The following is a 24,791-nucleotide window of genomic DNA, read 5'->3' as shown; positions in this document are numbered from 1 at the left end:
TTTGTGAAGGGTTTTATTCCCCCTCCGATTTTGTTGCCGAGCTGTGTCCGGCCCTGAGCGGATAATAGAATTTCATCGATAGACTGAGAAGGTGATGTATGTTAAAGCACTTAATATAAAGAGACTTCTACAGTAGCCCAAATTCAATTTGGCCAACGAACTCAATTGCAAGCATTATTGCATTCCAGGAGAAAAACCAAGAGCATTTATACACATTACTCTGCAAATATTTATGTTCACATATCCATGTGATGTCCTCTTCACCCTTCCTCCCTTCTGCTGGCCGACCCCCTAATGGGGAAGTTTGGTTTTGTGTTTGCTTTTTAAGGCAGCTTTGAATATAAATAATGTTCCACCAGTCAGCAGGATCTTGACAGCTGGTGAGTGTCAACTTATTTAAAATAAATAGCCTCTCGGATGGGAACAGCCAGCCAGCGTGCTCTCACTTTGGCATCTTTTAAATTGTCTCATCTTTGTAACCCAAACCTCAAATCATTTCGGAGGGCAGCGAGGAGGGTTCCTTCCTGCTGGGAGGACTCACCCATCCCTACCACACAACCAAAAGTAAAAACCCACAAGGAAAACAACCTGCTCACAACCCTCTGACCTAACTCAGGGGTTTTCTCAGTTCTTTGGCTCTGCACAAAGTAGTGAAACTAGAAGCTTCTCACCCTGGTTCACACTGAAAAAACCAATATATTAAAATAGCTTTTCCTCTCCTTCAGTCCCTGGACCACAGGCTCAGAGAAGCTCCCAGCCTTGCTCCTGGGATGAGCCACCATTGCCATCTTCATCCCTTGAGCTCTGCTCCAGGAATGACAACAGCAAACCCAGCAAGGCAAATCCTGATATAACTGCTCTCCACAAAGGGACTGTGCTTCTTCCATGGCCCAGCCATTAGAAGCTATTTTTACCTGCTTCCACACGCACAGATGGGCCAGAAACAATCCAAGCTCAGCACCCGTTATGCTTTGCCCAAAAGATTTGCTCCCTGCTTTTGCTGAGCTGCCAAAAGAGTTGAAAAGAGCAGGTAGAGGTGGGTAAGTGATGGCTGGGCGTGCTGTGAGCAGCGCTGGGGATGACAATAGAGAGATGGAGAAGAGTTATTCATGTTTCCCCGAGAGCCCAGATCAGTTGAAACATCCTTTTCCTTGGGGACAGCGAGGAAAGAGCTCCCTTCAAACACATCGTCCCGTGAGACTCATTAAAGGCTCATCAATTACAGTGAGAGCAAACAATTCAGGGGAAAGCAGCTCTGAGAAGCCTTCCTCCGGCCCGCAGTCATTAGCGGCTCTCCGAGCTGCCTCTCCCCAGCAGAAAGGGAGCAGGGGGGCAAAGCCAAGCCCAGGGGGAGGAAAAACAGGGGTGTGATGGTTTGGAACCCAGCAGGATGGGACCTGCAGTGTCCAGAGCATCCCTGTGGCTGTGCAGAGCATCCTGGTGGAGAGGAGGGTGCAGGCTGGGCTGGAGGGGCTTGCAGAGGAAGTGGTGACCTACTGCTACTCCATATCTGGGGTTTTTGAGGAGCTCAGGGCAGTCAGGGCTGTCTCATGGGAGCTGGGCAAGAGGCACAAGGAGATGGAGCAGTTCTCTAGTGTCACTGCATCGGGGCTGAGGGGGTGCCAGCACCCCAATGTCACAGACATGTTTTCTGAAAAACCCTTTCCTTAGGATTTTTTTTCTCCTGAGAAGCTAAAAAGCCTCAAAAACAAAATGTAAACAACAGTTATCTGCTGCTATAGAATGCAACAATCTTTGATTAACCCATGTTAGTTGTTTCTAATTAATGGCCAATCGCAGTCAGCTGGCTCAGACTCTCTGTCCAAGCCACAAGCCTTTGTTATCATTCTTTCTTTTTCTATTCTTAGCTAGCCTTCTGATGAAATCCTTTCTTCTATTCTTTTAGTATAGTTTTAATATAATATATATCATAAAATAATACATCAAGCCTTTTAAAACATAAAGTCAGATTCTTATCTCTTCCCTCATCCTCGGACCCCTGTGAACACGGTCACACCCCAAGGCTGCCCCATCCCTGCAGGAAGGCAGAGGGATGAGGAGGTGCTCTTTGCCTTTCCCGGCTCTGCAAGTGGGGTTGAGGACAGAAAAGGGGTTTTAAAACAATAAGAATCCTTGGAAGGAAAACAAAAGGCTGGGATGGCTTTTTAAAATGACTTCAAAAGTCATTATTAATGAAAGCTCAGGGAAAGGGGCTGTTTTCCCACTCCCAGCACAGAGGGAGGTTTGCTGCAGGTTTGCTGCGCTCACCCCCTTCCTGTGTGTGGGCATCTCCTTCCCTCACACGTGGGCTTGGCACCAGACACCTCTCCAGCAGCTCACTGCTGTGACCTCCAGGATGCTGACATGGAGAATTGCAGAAAAGTGTTCTTTATGGCTGAAAAAAAAAACAACAACAACAAAAAATCCCCCCCCCAAAAAAAAAGAAAAGAAGAAAGGGAAAAAAAGGACACTTTCCTGTAAACTTTCCTCAGTACTCTGTGATGTTCCCTGGTGGAGGCATTGGCAGCATCAGAACCACACTGCACCACTCTGAGGAGAGCTGGATGACCTGCACTAAAATAAACTCACAAATACCCCTCTGTGCAATCTGTAACATCTTGGGGCACACATTGCTCCAACCACTCCTGCTGGGAGCAGTGTGAGCCAGGTTTTGTTGCCTGCCAAGTGCAGGGGGGTGACCTCCTGCCAGCCTGGGGCAGGGTGGGTGTCCCTGGTGCCCGAGGGTGCTGTGGGTCCTGCTGGGGCTGCTCCCCACCAATACTGACTGTCAGCACAGCCCCGACCCACGAGCCAGAGAGGAGAAACACTCCCAGCTCCCCAGATCTCCTCCAGAGCCAGAGAGACCATATTGCAACCAGCACTTTGCTGGAGCAGCCCCGGGGCTGGAGCAGGGCCACGGCTCCCTTCTGCAGGACACAGAGCAGGTGTCTGCCCCGCTGCTGATTTTTAAGCCTCATTGCTAAGCAGCTCCTAACCTTTCCCTTCATCCTCTCCTTCCTGCCGTGGCCGGGCGCCGAGGAGGATGAGCAGGAGGAGCAGCTCCCACCCAGGGGACTGGGCTAATGCCATTTACTCCAGCCTCCACCAGCTGAGCCTTGGCTGGGGAAAGGCAGGCACAGACCATTGTCCTTGGGCTGTGGGCCCAGAGGAGGAGGCACAGGAGCCTGAGGAAGGGGTTGAAGCTGATCCACTGAGCCCAAGCTGCAGGATGCAGAAACCTCTGCCCAAAACGGGGCTGGCTGAGGGTGCTCAGCTGTTCACCATTAAATAATGCAGCCTGATTGATTGGGCTGAAAAGTGCTGTGCTGTGGGGTCAGCCTGCTGGGGTTACAGCTCCCTGCTTAGATTGATGATCCTCAAAGGTCGAATTCAGAAAGCAATTCCCTGGTAAAATTGATCCTTCAGAAAACAAAACTTCTGCACAGTGGCAAAGGGCCTAGCAGTGAGAAAAATCAGTGACCCAGGCACTGGCAGGCAAGGTGAACACTGCCTCTGCTTCCCATTGACTCAATTTTCCTTGTTTACACCAATTAGGAAGTGAGGGTCTCCCCTGGGAAGAGCAGTGCTGGGGGACATCCATGATGGGGGGGTCCTGGCTGGGGGACACCCATGAGCTCCCTCCCTGTCCCCATCCCACTGGGCAGGGGGCAGCTGGGCTGTCCCAGGAGCTGCTGCTGGGTCCCCAGCCCTCCCCAGCAGCAAGGGAGCCATGTGTGTGTGCACAGGGGCAGAGCCTTGTGACCCTCCTGCACACACCTGTGCCTCAGCAAGGCCAGCTCCCACTGTGGAGAGGAGCATTTGTAGCTGGAGCCAAATTAATGCTGAACGGGTCTCACCCGCCTGCACTGGGAGCCAGAAACAGCCCAAAATGTCTGCTTGGCTCCTGCCAGGAGCAAGGATGTGCCACATGTGGAGGGGGTTGATTGAGGCTGCCTCAGGCCGCCTTGGGGACCAGCTGCTGGCCACCCAGGGCTGATGTCCCCGCTGTGACTGGTCTGTGACTCACAGGCTCAAACACTGGGGCCAAGCACCGCCCTCCAGCTCATCCCAAACTTCAGGGAAAAGCAGGGCTGTGACAATCCCTTCCATCCTTGCACCCACTCCCCTGGGGCTCCTAAACCCCCCTAGGATGCTGAGGCTGTGCCCTGGAGCTGCCCCATCCCCTCGCCCCATCAGAGCAGGAGGGAGGAGAGCTGCAGCTCCCGGAGCTGTTATCCCATTCAGGCAGGGCCCAGAGCAGCAGTGGTGAGGCTCTGACCTGCTTTAACCTGCTTTACCACACTATCCCTGCCTGCTTTGCTCTGTCTGCTGGTTTTGAAGCGAGAGAAGGAGGCCAGGCTGTGTGGACACTGAATAATTCAGAGCCAGGCTCCGCAGCACCTCGGGGCTGGGCAGCGCCTGTGCCACAGCTCAGCCCAAACCCTTCCTCACCAGAGCCAGAGGGGACCTGCAGCATGTGAAATGCAGCATCCCTGCTGGCTGGAGGCACCAGCCAAAGGCACCTCCTTGCCCTGGATGTGGGCTGGTGGCTCAGTCCCAGAGCAGCAGGGCTGTTGGTGCTGTCAGCCGTGACGCGGCATCTCCACAAAGTGGAGCATGCTGAGCCTGCCTCTGCTCCCTGAGCCACGTTTCCTCCTTCCCTCCCTTTTACAGGCTGCAAAATTCCCTCCTCTGCTTGGTCAGACACAGGGCAGGGTTGTAAGACGGCGAGAGATTGTTCATCCAGCTTATGCTGAGCCTCTGAGCGGGGTTTGCTAGAATTAAGGACGGGGAGGGGAGGGAGAGGGAAAAAAAGAAATCATACATGAGGTCAGCTTATCCAGCCATGCATGAGGAGAGCAGGGCAAAGGCGGCCTCGGGGGGTCAGGCAGGTGCCTGGGGAGCTCCTGGGGGGCTCCAGGGGAGAGGGGAGAGGCCGCAGGAGCACAGCACCAGCACCAGACTGCCAGCTCCAGCCTAATCCAGGCTGTTTATCCCAGTGCAGACAGAGCACAAGGAGCAGCAGGCCATGTTTCCTGTTTCATTCCCTCAGCTCTGCATCTCCTGAGCCCTGTAAAAGGAAGTGCTGCCCCATCAGACTTCTCCACCCCTGCACAGAAGGCACAGCATTACTGTTTCCTAATGCTTCTGCTTCTGAGAGTGTAAATTATTGCACAAAGCAGGGAAAACCATCAGGCTGGGCTAGGGATCGGCTGTCTGGAATGAAATGAGATGTTTTGGTCCCCAAAGTCTCTGTCTGATGGCCTCTGCTCAGGCCCAGGAGTCACCAGAGCCACGTGTGAGTTATGGGCTCAGGCTCTGAGCTCTGCACAAGTCACCTCCGGAGCCTGAGCAACAGGAATTATTGTGCACAGAGATAATTATTCCCTGCATACTGCACTACAGCTCATTAAAAGTTTCTTAATGTTTGCAAATTGCTGAATAGCGTTTTTAGTTGTTGCCTTGTCTGATGAGGGGGGGACTAGCTGGTGGATGCTGGTGGTGGCTTGTTGTCTGTGTTATTTTGGTCACAGCAGGCTGGGGCTGTGCTGCATGGAGGGAGGAGGGTTTGTGCTGGGCAGCCTCACTCCACAGGAGAAAATGCTGCTGGCTTTGGCACAGTGCACAGGGAGCAAAGGCTGAGTGCCACCAGGGTTAGCCCAGCTCCTCCATCCAAAGCCAGAGACTGTCTCCAAGTCAAACCCTCCACCTGAGGTCATTTCCCAGATTCCTGTAACACCCTGACACGTGAGGGACTCCTTCCTGGTGTCTCAGCTGCAGATGTTGACTTGCTGTCAAACAGTCTGTGCTCCTCAGCCAGGTAGTGGGAGTGAGGTGTCTCATCTTGGATGAGAGGCTGCAGATCTGCCCCGGGTGAGGAGGTGGCCATTGAACCCCAGCACCTGATACCTGGGGAAAACTGCTGAGTTCAGTGAGAAAATCCTGCAGGAGCAGCAGGGAAGGGGTGACCAGCCTGGCCTCAGCACATTTTCAGCACTAGGCTGGAGGCAAGTAGGAGCAGCAGCAACACCTGACAGCTCTTCCCTGTCTTCTTCCTCCAGGTGTAAATGCAACCTCCACGCCAACCTGTGCACCTTCAAAGAGGGCAGCCTGCAGTGTGAGTGTGAGCACAACACCACGGGCCAGGACTGTGGCAAGTGCAAGAAGAACTTTCGCTCCAGGTCCTGGCGAGCAGGCTCCTACCTGCCTCTCCCCAACGGGTCTCCCAATGCATGTGAGTAACCTGCAGCCCTGCCCTGCCCTGCACCACACCCACAGAGGGGAGCAGGAACTCATTTTGTCCTTCTCCAGCTCGAATCAGGGCAGGATGCTCAGCTTTCCGAAGGGAAATGGGTTCTTACCCTGTCTTGGTACACAGAGAAATCAAAGGGGATCTGGTGGATGCAGAGGTGATGTGCTGGCTGCTGGAAGAGCAGTGGTGAATCTAATGACGGTCAAGAATAGGGATGATGACCTTAGGCCAAGATATGACCACAGCTCCAGGGCAATGCCAGTTATTGTCCTTTGACAGAGGTGTTATTGAGCGCTCTGGGCAGGCTCTGCTCAGCTGCAGGAGCGCTGGCTGCTCTCTGCATGCTGTCTGTGCTTGCTGGCGTCCCCTGCACAGCCCCAGCCTCCTGCACTGCTGCAGGAACACGGCTCTGACAGCGGTGGCAGCACACAAACGAGATGCAGGATGCATTCCCACCGTGCTCTGAGCAGGGATTTGGGGCAGGAGGCACCACAGATGGGCTGGTTCCTCCTGGGTTCCTGTCCACTCCACATTAGCAAACCTGTTTAAATGTCACCAAGTCACAGTGGCCACTCCAGCCTTTCAAGCAGCAGCTCTGAGCATTACCAAAGAGAATCTTTTCTCTCCCTCCCCCCAAATTTTTTGAAAGATTTATGTGCTTTAAGATGATCAAAGCTGAAATTCAGGCTCCGAAGGCCATGACAGGAATGTTTTGTGTGTGCCCCGGCTGGTAGATGAGCAGGTTCTTTGAAAGGGAACGAGCTTGTCAGCTCCCACCAAGCAGCTGCATTGCTTCAAAGGGGCCTGGGAGAGTTTCTGGTGCTGACAGGCACAGACATGCTGTTCTCTCTCTTTCCCTCCCCTCCATTCCTTGTGTCTCTTCCTATTTCCCTTTTCCCTCTGCTCTTCCTTCTCCCATTCATCTCTCTTCCCATTTGTCATTCAGTCTTCCTCCTCCCCACCCAACTCTCTCTGCTGCTTCCTCCTCCCCACATCAGCATCCTCTTGCTCTGCCCCAGCTCTCTGAAGCCCTCTGCTCTTGCTAGCCCTGCCTCTTCCATCCCTGTGCTTTATACTCACTCAGAGCTGAGAATTTCCATGATTCACCCACGTGTTACAGCAGGGAGGCCCTTGGATGTGTTTAAAAACAGACTGGACGTGGCACTCCGTGCCATGGTTTAGGTGTTAGCTCATAGGTTGGACTAGATGATCTTAAAGGTCTTTTCCAGCCTAGTTCATCCTGTGATTCTGTGATTGTTCAGACCCTACAGCCTGTCCTTAACCCAGTGCTCCTCTGTGCTTGTCCTTTGCTGGGCTGTCACAGCAGCCCAAGGAAATGGTTAACAGCAAAACCCATCAGCAAGGACCACGCTGGTTTTTCCTTCTCCAGGTGAAAGGCTTGAGATGCCAGGAGCCCAGACAGCGTTGTCTGGCTGTTTCTGTGCTTTGACAAAAGCAGCTTTTAAGCTGTAGCAGCAAACTGATGTGCCTGTGAGCAAGCCCCCACTAATTAGCTGCTGCTCAGTCCCATGTTGTGTGTCTGTGTGATCTTCTGATGGTGTCCTGCTTCCAGTGACTGGGCTTCCTCTTGTTTTTTGCAGGTGCAGCTGCAGGCTCAGCCTTTGGCAGTAAGTAAAACCCTGACTGAAATGCTGGCATTTAACACCTCGCTGCATGATCCTTGTGGATGTCACTAGGAAAAAAAATATGGTTATTTTCTATCCATTATCATTTTCCAGGCAATAAGTCTTCCCTAATTGTGCCTCATTTTCTGTCCTGTCAAAGAGTCTTATATTTTCTTCCTCTGACTTCAGCAGCCTCATTTTGCCTCTTCCTCTGGCATGGTTTCCCCCCATGAGGTTCGTTAGTATGGCAGCTGGAAAGGAAATAAAAAAAGACTCTTCAAAATCACCAGTTCTGGCTGTGAAGTGCCCCCCTTAGCCCCCCAGTACTGCAGAATTCTGCTCTGAGAAGGAGCTGGGTGTGAATTATTTGGTGTAGAACCCAGTCTGGGTCACCTTGGGCTATCAATAAAAAAGCATCTAGAGTGAGTGTACATCTGTATGTACACGTGTATGCATATGAACAAATGTCTGTGAGGTGTCAGCAGCAAAGGCAGAGCTCAGCAGGGATTTCTGCTGCAAGATTGATGGCAGGAGAGTGCTCCTTATTTAACAAAGCTGGAGGTAGTTTGATATCAAAGAGCCTGGAGTTTTGGGTAAGCAGAAGCCTGGGTTTGAATGTTGTGGTGCAGAGTGCCCCTCCAGAAGAAACAAATCAGGGAGCTGAATGAATAATGAGTTCTTTGGTTTGCAGGCAAGTGGGAAGAATTGGAGGAGGAATCGTTTCAGGGAAATGCAAATGCAATTAAGAAAAATGCACCTCATAGAAAAGTGGAGGACAGGTTTTCTGGGTAAATGAATTTTAGATTTTTAGCAGTTAATTGCTTGAAATTTTCAAATAAAAATTAAAGGTCTCCCTTAAGTAATTTAGGATTTTTAAGAAATAAATGTTTCAACAGCTCAAAATATTCTTCATCTTTGTCTTCAAAACCATTTTGATAACTTTTTTCCCTCCCATTTACAAAGCTTGGCATCCTCAGCATTACTTTTGTTTCCCTGGAAGCCGGGAGGGTGCTGGGAGCGATGTGCAGGAGGAGGACAGGAGGGATTTATGTCCAAGGCCAGTTAAGGAGAGATTATTTAGCCCACATAGGAGACTAGAAGTGACCTAAATTAAGTATTTAAACTAGCTCAGGGCTATTATGAAATTAAGCACGATAATCTGCATGAAGCAGTGGGACAAACAAGGACAGGAGGGCAGCAGGTGTAAGTTAAGCAGGAATTTGTGTCCCAGTGTTATTTTAGTCAGGTTGTAGTGGGGAGCAGTGGGGTGGGATCACTCCTGGCTCTGCAGGGGCTCTGCTGACCCCCAGCCATTCCAAAATCTGAAGGGTTCCACTGGAAACAAGGGTGCCAATGGTCGTGGTTGGCTTTGAGGGTGCCAGGTAGTTTGGGGAGGGGTGGCAGCAGGGAATGGAGCGCAGCTGGGCACGTGGGCACCGGGCAGTGGGAGCACAGCCTGGCCTGGCACCTCCTGCCCGCTCCTCACCCCACCCCTGCCCAGACGTGCCTTCATCTCCCCCTTTCAGCTTAATTGGCAATTAGTTTATGACGGAGCTGTAAGTATTTAAGCCAATATCTGCACCAACAGAGTAAGCTGATACAGCCCCAGGCTGCAGCCCCTGCTACACACACACACACACATGCCCTGGCTGCGGAGCCTCAGCGAGCGGCGTCGCCGTTTAATCCTGCCGGTGCCCCAGTTGTGACCACGCTGAGAAATCTGTCACCAGTCCAGGCCAGCAGCAGCAGCAGCAGCCTCACTGTGTGCAGGCTGGCATGGAAACCCACCACCCCCCCAGTAAGTGCCTCCCAACTCTTCTCTTTGCTTGTCAGCGTACGAGCGGCCACAGCGAGTAAACACCGCAAAAACCACCACTGCAAAAACCACCACTGCAAAAACCACCACCACCACCTCAACCACCACCTCAACCACCACCACAGCCACCACAACCACCAGCAGCACCCCCCTACCAGCCACCACCACCCAGCCAGGTGGGTGCCATGCTCCCTGCCCCGCTCAGGAGCCAGGACTCTGCTCCTCGTTCAGCTGCTGTGTCGGTGGCTGTGGATCTCTGCTCTGTAGGATGATAAAGGGACATGGATAAAAATCACCCTGGCTTGGTTCACCTTCCACCAGGCAGCCCTGGTTTGCTGTTGTCTCTGGCACAGCTGCTCTCACAGCTCCGTGACAAGCAGGGCAGGAAGCGAATGAAGAGTTTTTTGATCCATAATAAATTTAAACCACATATTTCTCTGTAAGGAGAGGGGAATTGTACCCCATCCTGCTCTGTCCTTTACCTCCTGCCTCTTGTCACCAGACTCAGAGCAGCCCACAGGTTTTGCTGGTTGTCCCAGTCCTGCACCAAATCCCTGTGCACCCATGGATGTACTGCAGGTGCAGTTTTCCTGTTGCAGAATTCCATCATTCCCCAAGTGGCTGCTGTCCAAGCAGGGCTGCAGCTCACACACGTGCCAGAAACATCCTTTCCTAATTTCTGAAATCTCCCAGTGGAGGAAAACTTTTGTCCTTTTTCTGGGGGTTCCTCCTTCCCTCCTCCCCTGAACAAGGAGACAACGTTTCTCCTTGTCTTTTGGAAATGAGCAGATAAAACTTAACAGCAGGACATTTTTTTAAGCTGTTCATGGGAGAATTAGACACGCATTCCTCCCTTTGCCATGCTTTCAGGGCCTGATATTTCCCAGGAGGACGTTTTACACCCACAGCATGTTAGTAACAGTCTGTCTGGGGGAGCTGCCAGAAGCCAGTCAAAGGGATGAGGAAGCTTGATTGCATGTTTATGCAAATATAGATATATTCATGGAAGTACCCTGCTTGAGGAGTTAATCAGGGAGCTGAGGGTTTAGGTCCAACTTCCATGGAGTTGGAGTGACCCTGGAAAAAGATTGCAAGGCTCAGCTCTGTTAGGAAGAGCTCCCTTCCCAGATCCACCTGTGCAGGAGGAGGTGGGCATGGAGCTCACCCATCCCCATGTCCCCAGCGGGGCCAGGTGATCACATCCACATCCACACAATGCACTTGGGCTGATCTGATTTTTATCCATGCTCACCTGTAGTGACATTTTAGGGTTAATTTTTGCTGTGTTTGTGTGGGTAGCTGCTTGGTGTGTCTCTTGTATGATTTGCAGTGCTCTGCCTTTGTGGCACCTCTGGCACAGGCAGGACAGTGTCCCCGGGGAGTTGGGGTGCTGGGGGTAACCTCTCCTGCCAGGCTGCTCTGAGGGACCTCAGAGACATCACAGGGTTTATTCCTTCTCCAAAACCTGCTTCCTGGGCAGAGAAAATGTTTTCCTACTGCTTTCATTAACTGATGGCAAGGGACAAAATTAATAAATTGCAGCCCAGCTGCCAAGTTCCTCAGCCAGGACTGAGTTCCTCACTCCTCACCCCATCCAGATCCCCACTTGTGCTTCTGCAGAGCCAGGTCCCACCCCAGGATGGTGTCCTGGAGGGGCTGCTCCACAGAAGAGGGCAGCCAGGGCCACCAGCAGCTCAAGGACTTGCTCTTACCTGGGCAGCATGAGGGGCTTGATGCCAAAGTCTACTCTGTGCCCCTGACCAGCAAAAGGGAATCAAGGCACAGCTTAATTCTGATCTGCTTTTGGCCAGAGATGTTCCTCCTCCATGCAAAACAGAAAGTATTTCTTTAAAACCATGGCATTCCCAAGGGCCTGAAGATCTAATTCACCTGGGTCCCAAGGGAAACCCTTTGTGAAAGAGGTGACCCCTTGAACTCCTGGTAGAGCAGGTTTGCAGGAGATGACACCCAAGCAGGGTCAGAATCTCAAAGTGAGATACTCTGTTGTACCCTCCTTCTGAATTTTAGAAGCTTGAAAATCCCTCCTTGCTCTAAAGCCAGACAGGGTCAGAATCCCAAAGTGAGACACTCTGTTGTACCCCCTTTCTGAATTTTAGGAGCTTTAAAATCCCTCCTTGCTCTAAAGCCAGACATTTAAACCAGTCCTACAATCCCATCCCTGCGCTGTTCCACCCTCTAACTGACACACTGTCTTCTGCCCTCTGAATTTCTGAATTTCTGCTTCCCACCATAAGCAAGCATCATCAGACCAGCCTCTGAGTTTGCTGCCTCAGTGCCCGTGACAGAACCACAGAAAAACCCAGGTATTTGAAGGCAGCCCGGGCGTGTTTTTCCCTTCTCCTCCGCACAGCAGTGGGTGCAGCTCGGCAGGAGCAGCGTGGCACGTAGGCTTAGAGGAGTAGATTAGATTTGGGTTGTCTCTGGGTTGCATGGAGCTGCTAGACATCTGCTTCCTTTGGCTGCTCGTGGTGTTTTCGTGGTCAAGGTGGAGCTGTGGTCGTGCTGTAGGATGTAGGATGCTTTCTGTGCCCTACAGGGGGGAGAGAGAGGAGTTCATGGGCAAGGCATGGGGTCTGCAGGCAGGGGAAGCTGCCAAAGTGGGTAGAAGGAAGAGAAATCACAGGGTTACCCTTAGGAGGATGAATTAAGTGCTATTCTCCTTTGCCTTCTGCAGTTCTGTTATTTCAAAGCCTTCCTTGAAGCCTGTCAACTTCTTCCTTGCCATTTGTTACATTTTTTTCCCATGTTCAAAATAAGAAAAAAACACCAAAACCCCTAAACTTTTCCTTTTTAATTTTTTTTTTTCCAGTTTCAATTTTCCTCCCTGAGGTTCATGGCAGTCTCAGCAGTGCCAGTTCACATCTGGGAAAAACAGGACCAGCCTGAGTCCTGCTGGGTGGTTACAAAGAAATTGGACAGCCTGGCTTTGGGGAGGTCCTGCAAAAAAGGGATCCCTGAGAAGGACTTTTCCATGCTGCTCCCCCACTCCTCCAATGCTGTTTGCCCCAGTGGTTTTTGCTATGAAATGTGACTGGCTTCTTGGTTCAATTTATTCCACTTCCTCAGAAGGCCACCAAGAACAGCAATTTCCATCAGAGCTGCCCATCGTTTCCCATTTTTATGAAGTGGGTCTGGGGCAAAATGCATCTCTCTCCCCCTCTCAAAATGTAAAACTGTCCATTATGGCCCAGAGCTACAAAGGGAAAGGTTCTCAGGATAATGAGCATTAATAATTTTCTTGGCTCTGTAAATGCGATTGAGTGGAGGTGTATGTGAATGACTAAAAAGCAAAATGCCTCCAGGGCTGTTTTTTATTGTGACTCTAATTAAACCCTTGCCAATTTGCACAGGGATTTTTTCATATTCTCTTTAACACCATATTAATATCAATTGGTTTCCACTTTCCAGCTGAAAAGGACAATGTCTATCACCTTCTCTTAGAGCTTGTCATTAAAAAAATAATCTTTTTTTCTTCTTTTTTATTCTGTATTGTTTATCATCCCCTTGATGAAGCTGGGAAATCACATTTCTCTCCTACTCGGGTTTGTCCTTTGAAACTTGGCAAGAATCAAGAGATTTTTTTTTTCCTCCTCCTCCTTATGTTACCCAACTGGAGCTTGAAATTAATAATATGGCTTTTAAAATTTTTAGTCCCTGGTTTGTTTTCTAGCAAACCTGAAGATTGTTACCAATATTGAGAAGCAGGGGAGGGGGATGGAGCCAGTGGGGGTGAGGGTTTGCAGGGAAACCAAACAAGTGAGCTACACAATTTCTCGCTGCTTCAACTTCTCTGCGGTGGCTGGAAATTCTTTGATTTGTATTTCTGAGGGAACAGCAGAGCCTGAAGGAGGGTGTGGAGGCTGGGATTGGAAACCAGGGCTTGGTGGCTGCATCCCAGGTGTGTGTGCTGTTATTTCAGAGCAGGGCAGTGGCTCAGATGTGAACATACTCTCAACTCATACTGCCCTCACAGCTCAAGGGTTCTGGTGCCTCAAGATCCCCATGGCACAGGGCTGGGCGCTGGATTTAGGGCTCTGACTCCCTGTGGGAATGCTGCAGGGCTTTTGTGGGATACCAGCTCCCCCAGTAACACCATTTTCCCTTTGATCACTGCAAGACTACCCTGGTTTGTCAGCGGCTGCCCCGCTGCAGGTGGGCTCTCCCCCAGCCAAGGCTGGCCCAGGAGCACAAGGTAGGAGCTGCAGGGCTGAGCTGGGTCCTGCCAGCGAGAACCAGCTCAGAGAATGCTGTAGTTTCTAGCTCTGCATCTGTGCTTTCCATGGCTCTCTCCTCCTCCTGCCCAGCAAGGAGCTCGGGGCCGCTCTGTGCCCTGCACGCAGCTGGGCCGAGCCTCGGGCTTGAGTCTGTACATGAAAGATGAGCAGGGTGAGTGGTGGAAGGGATTGTTCACAGCTTGCTGCTGGTGTGAATGGAGAGGATCATGGAAATCCTGTCATCTCCTGAGGCTGGAGCCTGTTTGTAGAGCAGAATCTCCCTGTGAGCGGATAGGCCTGTGCTGTTCAGATCCTTCTGGTGCATTTCCTGGCTCAGGCTCCTCCGCGGCTGCCTGAGGTGCTCTGGGTGGGAGCCTTGGGAGGTTTTTCTCTGGCTGGAGAGAGAAAATTGAGGCTGAAGCTGCTCCTCCTCAGGGTTCCCACCACACACACACTCTGGTAGCTGCCCTTGGTGTTTAGCTCCCTTTTCCCACCCCAGATGCCTGTAGCTCACTCCAGCTGTAGGCTTTAGCATCCCTCCTGGGCAGATCACAGCATCCTGGGCCTGTGTGGGCTCACAGAGAGGCAGAGCTGCTTCTGCTGCAGTGGCAAGGGATGGAGCCACACCAAGGGGCCAGGGGTGCTGACAGCCTTGCCTTGGCGTGCTCTGCTCTTCTCTCTGTGCCTGGGCAGTGCCAGGACCACCTGCCAACACTCAGCCCTCCAGCAGCTCCCACACCTTCCCCTTAGGAATATTTTTCCTGCCTCTCTTCACACTTATAGATGCTAAATTTGAGGAGATTTTGTCTCTACCTCCTGCTTCAGCACATCCTCAACCAGATACAGCTCCAGTGACCCAGCCTAGACTCCTGCCTAGAGCTCCCAGTGTCCCTTTGCCACCCTGCTAAGCAGACCAGGGGGGATCTGTTTTAAATGTGATGTTCTCTCTGATGCCACCTGTGATGACCCACCAAACACAGCAGCACTGGGAGAGAAGCTGAAGCCACCAGAGCCTCCTGAGAGCATGAGAGGTAAGGCCAGGCCTGTCCCCCAGGCTGGGACAGGGCAGGTTTCTCCCTCAGTGCCACAGGCCAGGACACCCAGCTGTCCTCAGCACAACCCCCATTGTACAATCTCCTACTCAGAATGTCCAGCTCTGCTCATCCAGCCCCAGGGAGGCCTTTTTGGGCTCTTTGGGGCCAGGGAAAGCCATGGAGACCAGCAGGGCCCTGGTACCACAGCAGCTTCAGGGATGGTGTTGGGAGCAGGAGTGGGTGCACCCTGACCATGGCTGAGCCCATGGGGAGCAGAGCCACCTCCTGCCACCACTGTCACTGTGAGGCTGTGACCGAGACAGGTGGCTGGAGCTGGCCACCCAGCACTTGCAAGGGCATAAACTCCACAAAAAATCCAGTGGAACCAGACCCCACTTCCAAACACCCCGTGGGACCTCAGTGCTGCTCAACCTGGCCTCGAGAAAGCACAAAAAGGCTTGGTGGCCTTTACCCCCAGTGCTGGGGCATTCTGTGTGGGCAGCACAACCCCCAGGGAGCCCATTCCAGCTGGGACAGCCCTTTTCCCTGCGGGAACAGGGTAACCTGGCCCTGGAGCCCCCTCCCAGCACAGCTCTCAGACCTGTTCTATCCTCCAGCGGCTCCGAAGAGCAAACCAGGGCGCACAGCACACTCTGCAGGCAAGAAGCACAAGAAAAAGACAGGTATGTGCTGCTGGGAAAGGGCCAGGCTGGAGCAGCACCTGCTCTGCAGGACCCTCTAGCAACCCTTGCCAGATGCCACCTCCGTAGCACTCGTCCTCCTGGCAGATTTTTGGGTGCCAGCTGGCCTGACCTCTGTGGCCAGTTAAAAATGGTTTGTAAATCGCAGATCCTTATCCCAAACCACCCCACCAAGCACCCATAAAGGGGGCACGTGTGAGTAGCTGCTCCCAGCTCTGCAGCAGTGCTGTGCACTGAGTTATCCATGCATTGAGTGTTTCATGCATCAGACTTTGAGGAGGGGAGGGGAAGAGGAGAGATGTAGCAGCTGCAGAAATGGATGCCAGTGCTGCCAGCACAGTACTCTTGGCTTGGCATTGTTCTCGTGGCAGGGGAGGACACGGGGTGCTGCTAAGCTGGGAGAAAAAGCCTTTCTCTGATTTTTCTCAAGCATCCTCAAAGAGCTCAAAACTCATCCGGCTCAAACCAAACTCTGGCCCCGTGGCTCCCATTGAAACATACAAAGGTAAGCAGAGGGAGGGAGGAGCTCCAGGGCTCCCTGACCTCACTCAGGTGATGTGGTCCTGCAGAATCAGACATGGAGGAGGTGGGGAGGGTCTGTCTGAGTCGTGGTTAGCTGTTGGCTCTGTGTAGCAGGGCTTCTCTAGTCTGAACCACACCTGGGAATTGCAGCAGGCAGTGTTTGAGCTGAAATTCTTTGGATATCAGTTGAGGAAGCAGAAGTTACTTCACAGAGATCACAAGAGACTCTCAGCTCCTCCTCAGGCAGCTGTGAACCATGGGGAAACCTCTGCCCTGCCCCTTCTTCCCTGGTCATCATGTCATTGAACACATCTCCTCCTCCAGTTGCATGTGCATGCCAACCCACACCCTTCCCTGCCATCCCTGTGCCATCCTTCAATGTTTAATGTTCTGCTTGGAGCACAGCCCCAGCTCCAAAGGCTCTGAAAGCTCAGACCTGGCTGAGGCTGTTTCTGCTCATGTTATCCCCTGCCCTTGCTGGCTGGGAACCTCCTGACCAGACCAGCTGGGCCACAAGTCCTGTTCTCCTGAGTTGCACATCTCACTGTATAAACTCAAATATCTATAAACTCAAATATCTACAAACTCCCAGTAAGATCCAGCACCTGGATCTGACACTCCAAGGCTGTCACCATCCCAAGTCATGGTGACGAAAAGCAAACACAAGAAGCACGAAATCCAATCCCCCTGAGTACAAATTCACCCACAGATCATTTTCTAACACGTGCCCACAGCTGACAGACGTCAGCCCTGGGGATGAGAGCACTTGGCCAAGTGATGGTGGCATCTCCCACCCTGCCAGCAGCCTTTGCAGGCCGTGCTGTGCCAGGCAAGCCCTGGTTCAAACCTTCACACCCCTGTCCACAGCTGTGGATGGATCCTACATGAGCCACACTGCCTTGCATAGGCTTATTTTAAACATTTAACCTTTCACAACAGAAAGGTACAACAGGAAGGGGCTGAGAAGGGATACAGAGGGAAAAGGAGAGGCTGTGAGGTTTTACCTGGACACACAGCATCTCCATCTCCACCAGAGCACCCTCTGCCAGCCCCATCCACGGGCCAGTCCCCTCTGTTCTCAGTGAGGCAGAGCCTTTGCCAGGGTTCCTCACAGGTCCTGCAGCCTCCCCAGAGCCAGCTCAGGCTCTGCTCATTAACAAGGCAGCTCTGTAATTAACATCTGACTCCCCTCCACATGCAGTTTCTGAAAGAAATCATGTCCTGGGATTGCAAGGGGCTGGCTCCTGCCTGTCCCCACCCCAAGATTACAGGACCCTGCCCCTGCTCTGCTCTCTGAGTGATGATTTCCAGCCCGATCCCCCCATGGTCGTGGACAGCTGTGTGCACTCCTCCTGCCCAGCACACCCCAGCCCTGCTCTGGCAGTGGCCATGGCATTCCCTTGGCTGGACCCTCCTCCACAGCAGCTCCCAGCCCCAGCTGTCCCCTCCTCTCCTCCACAGACTGCGAGTGCTACGGCCACTCCAACCGCTGCAGCTACATCGACTTCCTGAACGTGGTGACCTGCGTGAGCTGCAAGCACAACACGCGGGGCCAGCACTGCCAGCACTGCCGCCTGGGCTTCTACCGCAACAGCTCTGCCGAGCTGGACGACGAGAATGTCTGCATAGGTGAGAGCAGGGAATGTCTGCATAGGTGAGAGCTGGGAGAGTGTGTGTCTGCACAGGTGAGAGCAGAGAATGTGTGTGTCTGCGCAGGTGAGCAGGGAGAGTGTCTGCACAGGTGAGAACAGGGAGTGTGTGAGTGTCTGCACAGGTGAGCAGGGAGAGTGTCTGTGTGGGTGAGCACAGAGAGCCTGTGATTGTCTGCAAAGGTGAGCACAGAGAATGTCTGCATAGGTGAGAACAGAGAGTGTCTGTGTAGGTGAACATGGAGAATGTCTGTGGAGGTGAGCACAGAGCGTCTGTGTAGGTGACCATGGCCCTGGCTGGGTCCTCGCTCTGTGAGTGGGCCCCATTCAGCCTCTCTCCAGAGGGTGTGGGGCCCACCTGCATGCTCTGCAAGGATGGCAGCTGCTATGGTCTCTGCAGCCTGCCAAGGCATCTCTTCCCTGAAAACAAAGCCTAAAAATTAGAATCACAGTTTGGGGTTGAAAGATGTCCAGTTCTACCCCCTGCCATGGGCAGGGACACCTTCCACTGTCTCAGGGTGCTCCAAGCCCCATCCAACCTGGCCTTAGACTCTTCCAGGGACCCAGGGGCAGCCACAGCTTCTCTGGGCAACCTGTGCCTCACAGTAAAAAGTCTTTCTGGCTGAATTCAGATGCCTTGCTCATGCAGGAAGGGCTCAGCTCCAAAGAGGGGTGGCCTTTGCCCCCGTGGCTATTTGCACTGTCGGGGCCTCTCAGGCCAACGTGTCCTCCCAGCCCCTTGGGTCTCTAAGCTCTCCTCCACAGCACATTTCCAGACCTCTCCAAAGCCCCCAGCCCCTCCCTCGGGGCGCTGCATGCACAGAACCCCAGGCAGGACAGGCTCTGACCTCCCTGTCTTTGGCCAGAATGTAACTGCAACCAGATCGGCTCCATGCACGACCGCTGCAACGAGACCGGCTACTGTGAGTGCAGGGAAGGCGCCACGGGGCCCAAGTGTGACGACTGCCTGCCCAACTACTACTGGAGACAGGGCTGCTTCCGTGAGTACCCACCTGCGGGGCCAGCCAGCTGAGAGGGGCCTCCAAACAGGAGCAGCACCTCCAGCACTGCTGGCTCGGCTGCCCCGTGATGCTCGGGGTGCAGGGGGAGCACGTTCCGGTCATTCCTCCCAAATTCAAAATTAATTTATAGCTCTGGCCATGGAAAAGCTATAGCTCTATAGCTATATAAAGCTATATAGATATATAGCTTTATAGCTTTGCACCCCTCCACTGCATTCTGCTGGACTTGGAGCTGCTCTAGTCTTGTATTTGCAGGGTTCCCAGATGAACCCAGATGAAGGAAGGAAGGATGAATCTGACTCCATGTTCGTAGAAGGCAAATTTATTATTTTATGATCTCTGTTATATTAAAGAATACTGTACTAAAACTATACTAAACTATACTAAAGAATACAGAAAGGATACAGACAGAAGACCTAAATCTGACTCCATGTTCTTAGAATGCTAATTTATTATTTTATGATCTATATTATATTAAAGAATACTATACTACAGAATACAGAAAGGATACAGACAGAAGGCTAAAAGATACTACTGAAAAACTCATGACTCTCTCCAGAGCCTCGACACAACTGGCTGTGTTTGGCCAATAAGTAAAAACAATTCACACGAAACCAATGAAACAGTCACCTGTGGGTAAACAATGTCCAACCACATTCCAAAGCAGAAAAACACAGGAGAAGCAAATCAGATAATTATTGTTTTCATTTTTTCTCTGAGGCTTCTCAGCTTCCCACGAGAGAAATCCTGGGCAAGGGGATTTTTCAGAAAATATGATGGTGACACTCTAGCGCTGGGAGGCCTGGATTATTTAACCCTTAGGAGCTAAAATCTAGTTCCTGCAGCAGCCAAGGGGCTTAACCCTGCAGGGTAACACGTCTCCCTCTCCCCCTGCAGCCAATGTGTGCGATGACGAGCTCCTGCTCTGCCAGAACGGCGGCACCTGCTACCAGAACCAGCGCTGCATCTGCCCCGTGGGCTTCAAGGGCGTGCTGTGCCAGCAGTCCCGGTGCGAGGTGGACAAGAAGGACTGTGACGGTGCTCCCGGTGCCCGCGGCAGCCTGGCCGCCCTGGCGCTGGCGATGCTCGCCCTGCAGCTGCCAGGCTGGGTGGATCTCTGAGGCTGCACAGCGAGCCCAGCCCGGGGACCTGGCGACACCGAGGTGACGGGTGGCCGTCCCCAGCGCCTCCTCCTCCGCCTTCCTTCACGCTAGGACTTGCACAACGTCTTTGGGGCCACTTTCCAAGCAGAGAGGTACGCAGGGAGCCCGGCGCTGGGTGCTGCCCGCGGGGCCAGCCCGGGCTCCGTGCCCGGTGGGGACACGGGGACAGCAGCAGCATCATTCTGTGCGGGACACGGGGACAGCAGCATCATTCTGTGCGGGACACGGCCCGCCCGCCCTCCTGGCACAGGGACCTGTCCTGCTCCTGGCACAGGGACCTGTCCTGCTGTTGGCACAGGGACCCGTCCTGCTCCTGGCACAGGGATCTGTCCTGCTCCTGGCACAGGGACCTGTCCTGCTCCGCACAGGGCGGCCCGGGAGAACAGTGCCGCGATCCGAGGGATGGTTTTTTTATTCTTACTTTATTTACTTTGGTATTGGCCGGGGTGGTGTTTTTATTTTCCCTCCTCTTAGCGTCCTGGTTCGGGAGAGCCTGTGGTGACAAGAGCAGAGCCCCAGCGCGCAGGGACAGGAGGGAGGGGAGAGGGAACTCTGGTCCATCCCTGCTGCAAATCCCACATCCCACCACGGACCCGGCCTGGCCACGCACATACTGTTGCCTACGACTGTAGTTGCTGCATTGATTTTGTATTTTCATGGCTGAGTTTTGTTTTCTTGCACTTATGGAGAACACAGGGGCCGTGAGGCGTTTGGAACATGAGGAGTGCAGTGTCTTATCCACACATGTCCGTATGGTGTACGGGTCAAATTCTTCTTTTGGTAGAGACTTATTTTTGTTTGGATTAAATGTTATAACAGAACCACAGACCTAAAGGGACATTTTACCATGAGCATTTGATTCTGGTGTATCCTCCTCCAGTAAAGCAACTATTAATGGCTGCTTGATCACCACGTTTTCCTTTTTGTGTGCACAGTTAATTACAGGTAAAGACTTATTTTTGGATTCATAATGTCCTCCTGTGTTTTCTGAGTCACTACCAAGGTGCACCACATGGTGAGGGAGAGGGGAGGGAGAAAGAGGTTGCCTCATCACTGAGAGCTGTTAATTATTTCTCCTAATTACTTTGCTGAGCCTAGGTTAGACTACTAGCTGTAGACAATGAGCAAAGTCTGAGTGATATATTAAGCACTGGTCTTGTGTGAAAAGGCCATTTCCAAATGAGCCTGCAGCAGGAAAAGGCTGGCTAGGGCAGGAATGCTTCTCCATGGGGACCTCAGCTGTCCCAACCCCATTGCAGCCCCCTCCAGCTGGTGCCAGCATGCACCTTTGCAGAAAATGCTGTACTTTAAAGCAACCACGGCCAGTATTTTTAAGCAGCAATATGGAGCTCACAGGGATTATATTAATTCATTAAGGCTCATCAACATGCTCCTGTCTGAGGAGGCATTTACAGCCAAGCACATAAATGAAGGCAGGAGAAACCAGAGACAAAAAAAAGAAGTAACTCAGTCAGCTCAATGGGAATGTCATAAACACAGGAGCCCTAGTGTGGTCATATTTGGATATTTACCAAGCCAGGAGACGATTGAGTGCAGGTTTAGAGGATGGGGGACACCCCCATCTCCAGCTTGTTCAGTTCTAGGCTGGTTTCTTTGACAGGTGAGCAGCCTTGGTCCCAGTCCCAGTTCTGTGACACTCCCAGAACCAGCCCAGGAGCCACAGGTAATCCAGGCTTCAGCCCCACTGCCATTTCCAGGTCTGGTGTCCTTGCTCTTCTCTGAGAGCTCCTCTGTCAAACTCTGCTTTGTTCCAGCACCTTCTCTCTGTGGCTCTGTCCCTGCAGCCCATCCTGCCCAGGGATGCCAGGAGCAGCCTGGGTTTCAGAAGTGCATGAGTCCAGAGCATCTCCCAGGCCTAACTCTGGATAGGAGCACTCAGCCAGTGCCACCAAATCCCAGCCACCTCCATGGAAAGGGGACAGCAAGTCTGGCTTTGGAAAAGGAGAGAAAACCCTGAGTGAAGGTGCAGGATGGATATTGTCACTTCAAAGAGCAACACACATTCTGAGCAGGATTTAACATCACAGAGGCAGAGCACAGGGCTTAGTTAATCCACTATAAAGTGAAAGAGGGTTCAACTCACCCTGATTTGATCCTTGCGGCAGAGGGCTGGCCCCAGCCTTGCCTCCCTGGCTTCAGCACAGTTGGTTGCTCTCTGTTGGACACTCACTCTTTTCTTTGTGCTTTCTGACTGCAGCAGACCTTAAATACGTTACAGTTCTTACAAGTAATAGCAAAGACTGTAACAAGATCAAGATCTCTAATGGCACTTCTGGAGGGCGAAGCAACATTCTCCTTTGCCTGCACGACTGTTTTTCTCTAGAATATTAGATTAAGCAACAGAAAATTTACTACTTCATAAAGCCAGCCAAACTCTGCGCCCAGCAGATTCCCTGCAAACACACACTTTTATTGCAGGAACGTGCCAAGCAGCAGCACCAAATTCCTGTAGAAAATAACCTCAGAAGGGCACAGCAAAGCTCAGACCAGTCCAGGAATGAAGGCTGCTGAAAACTACACTCGACCTTTCTAGGTTTGGGGCTTTTTTCTTGGTTGGTTGGGTATTGGCTGTTTGGCTTTGGGGTTTTAGTGTCACACGTGCTGTAGAACTTGGAATCACATAATGCAAGGCAGAAGAGAAAATCTCTCCCACAAAACTCACACTCAGTGTTCAAGAAAACAATTTAAAGCTTCTGAGCTCTTCAGCACTGAAGACCCATTAGCTGCAGCATCTGTTAGCAGGGTGTCTGCACAAAGAGAACAGAGCATCATTGAAACAACACACAGAAACCATCACTGCAAGTGCCCACAGATCCCAAAGTTCATCTCTAAGGCAGAAGCTTTATACATCAGTTACTGCTTCCAAATGGGACAAGTTGTCCAATGAGCTTGATACTTGTGGAAAGGTTACCCAAAAGGTACTTCTCCTTCTGAGAAAAGCCACTTATGCTCTTTCAAGAGGTTCCATGTGCATCATGTCACCAGCATTTGATTGGGTTGAAAAAGTTTTTAAATTACACTTCTGTCTGCAAAGAGTGACCTCTCCAAATAGCACAAGTAGAGTGTTTGATTTTTCTTGTTTACTTCAAATTCTACTCTGATTTTAACTATTCAGAGTTCTGACAAATCTAAACAACCAAAAGCCCCAAGGCAACAAAAACCTTCCTGATGCACATTTGCTCACTTGCCAGGTAAAATGTTAAAGCTACAGTTCCTGGGAGCTGGAGTCAGGAGGGGGGAAGAATTCCATTGGCAGTTCCCAGGTATGTTATTTGTTTTTTTAAAGATGAGGCAGCAGACATCTCATCTGCAAGTGATTCGTGAGGAGCCCTGCAGAGGCTGGAGAGCGAGAGAACCAACACTTTTTAATGGGAATAAAATGGTCTCACTGCCCTGCTCTGCTCTGCAATTTGCTTTCATGAGAAGCCTCAAATGTAAATAAAACAAAGTCTAAAGGAAGAGCTGAATGTTCTTGCTCAGAAATAAGAGCAGAGCTGGGTTTTGAAGAGCTTTATGTCCACATCTTCTCAGCCCTTCTGGCTGGGAGCTGGAGAGTTTGGCCATGATCACACAGAAAATGGCTAAAAATCACATCCTGATTTGAGATGCAGAGAAGCTTCAGACCCTCCTGAAGGCTCCTTTGGCTTTTTGATTCTCAAGGTGTTGTAACAACTTTCATTGCAGGGTGAAACGTGTGAGGAAAGCCTAAACCCACCTATTTTCACCACGTAACTGCCAGCAACAATACCAGGCTCCAAAAGCTCCATCCTGACCCCACTCTGTGTCACTGCAGGGGTTAAAATAGAGGGGAAACTGATTGGGCTTTTCTGTAGCAAAGGGAGTTCTTGCTTAATGCCACAGTGAAATCAGGGGCAACGTTGCACAGCTGCACCAGGCTATAAAATCAGGTTTTCTGTGTTTTCCCAATACCAGATGTAATGTGCTCTCAGACCACCTTCATTTCTATCATGATTTTCCTGGGAGTTGGTGGCAAATTAGCCAAGGGCTGAGCAGCAGACAGGTACATATGGCCAGGAGGTCTCATGCCAGTGATATTCAATGTACAAGGCTGCTTAGCTTACATTTATTTGTACTAAAGAATAAGGCACTGGGCTCCTTTCCAAGCAGCTTAAAAAGACAAGAAAGGAGACCTGTTGTGGCAAGAGACTGTATTATATCATTAACATTATAAATTCCATTTACAATCCAGCAGTCATTTCATCCATCATTTATTCATGCACAATGGAGAGAGCATCTTGCACTTTTAGGACCATGGTTCTGCTCATCCATGGGGCTGCTGTGAATGAACAGCCCAGCTCCAGTTTTGGCTGCTCTGCTCTATGCCTTCTCACCACACTTCAGAGACTGCCAAAAAGCAAAAGCCAGCTCTGGAATTACTGGAGTTCCACTGTTATTTTTCAGGTGTTGTCTGGGAATGCTGTTTAGCCCCAGTTGATGCAGTCACAAGTTCTGTGTTGCTCTGGAAGCACAGGCTGCTCTGTGCTCTCCCCCATGAGTGTAGCAGGGTGGGGACTATTCCCATTCCATGGATTAGCAGGAGGAGAAGGAGAAGTGCCATGCCAGCCTGCACCCCTGGCTCCCAGCTCCTGTGGCACCACTCATTAGACCCAGCTGCTAATTAGGAGACAGCACTGTAAGGACTCATGGTCCCACCAGCACTGGGAGTGAGAGGAGAGACGGGCAGGAGGGAGAGGCTGATGTCCCTCATGTCCCCACAGCAGCCTGGCAC

The 24,791-nt window shown here is 51.7% G+C and overlaps 1 protein-coding gene across 2 annotated transcripts in view; it reads left to right on the top strand.

Moving 5' to 3' along the window:
* The window catches only part of NTNG2 (netrin G2), a 48,238-nt gene extending 27,247 nt beyond the window's left edge, over positions 1-20,991 (top strand). For both annotated transcript variants that reach the window (XM_030961375.1, XM_030961374.1), the window contains exons 4-8: positions 6,063-6,235; positions 7,855-7,881; positions 17,648-17,815; positions 18,702-18,836; positions 19,755-20,991. In XM_030961375.1, coding sequence (XP_030817235.1) covers positions 6,063-6,235; positions 7,855-7,881; positions 17,648-17,815; positions 18,702-18,836; positions 19,755-19,978 — 727 coding nt within the window. In that variant the 3' untranslated portion in view covers positions 19,979-20,991. The remainder of the gene's footprint in view (positions 1-6,062; positions 6,236-7,854; positions 7,882-17,647; positions 17,816-18,701; positions 18,837-19,754) is intronic.
* Positions 20,992-24,791: the final 3,800 nt, after the last annotated feature.

The sequence above is a fragment of the Camarhynchus parvulus genome, chromosome 17 (genome assembly GCF_901933205.1).
Source record: "Camarhynchus parvulus chromosome 17, STF_HiC, whole genome shotgun sequence".
Lineage (NCBI taxonomy): Eukaryota > Metazoa > Chordata > Aves > Passeriformes > Thraupidae > Camarhynchus > Camarhynchus parvulus.
Note: the sequence above shows the minus strand (reverse complement) of the source record. Positions and strands in the feature narration are given on the sequence as shown.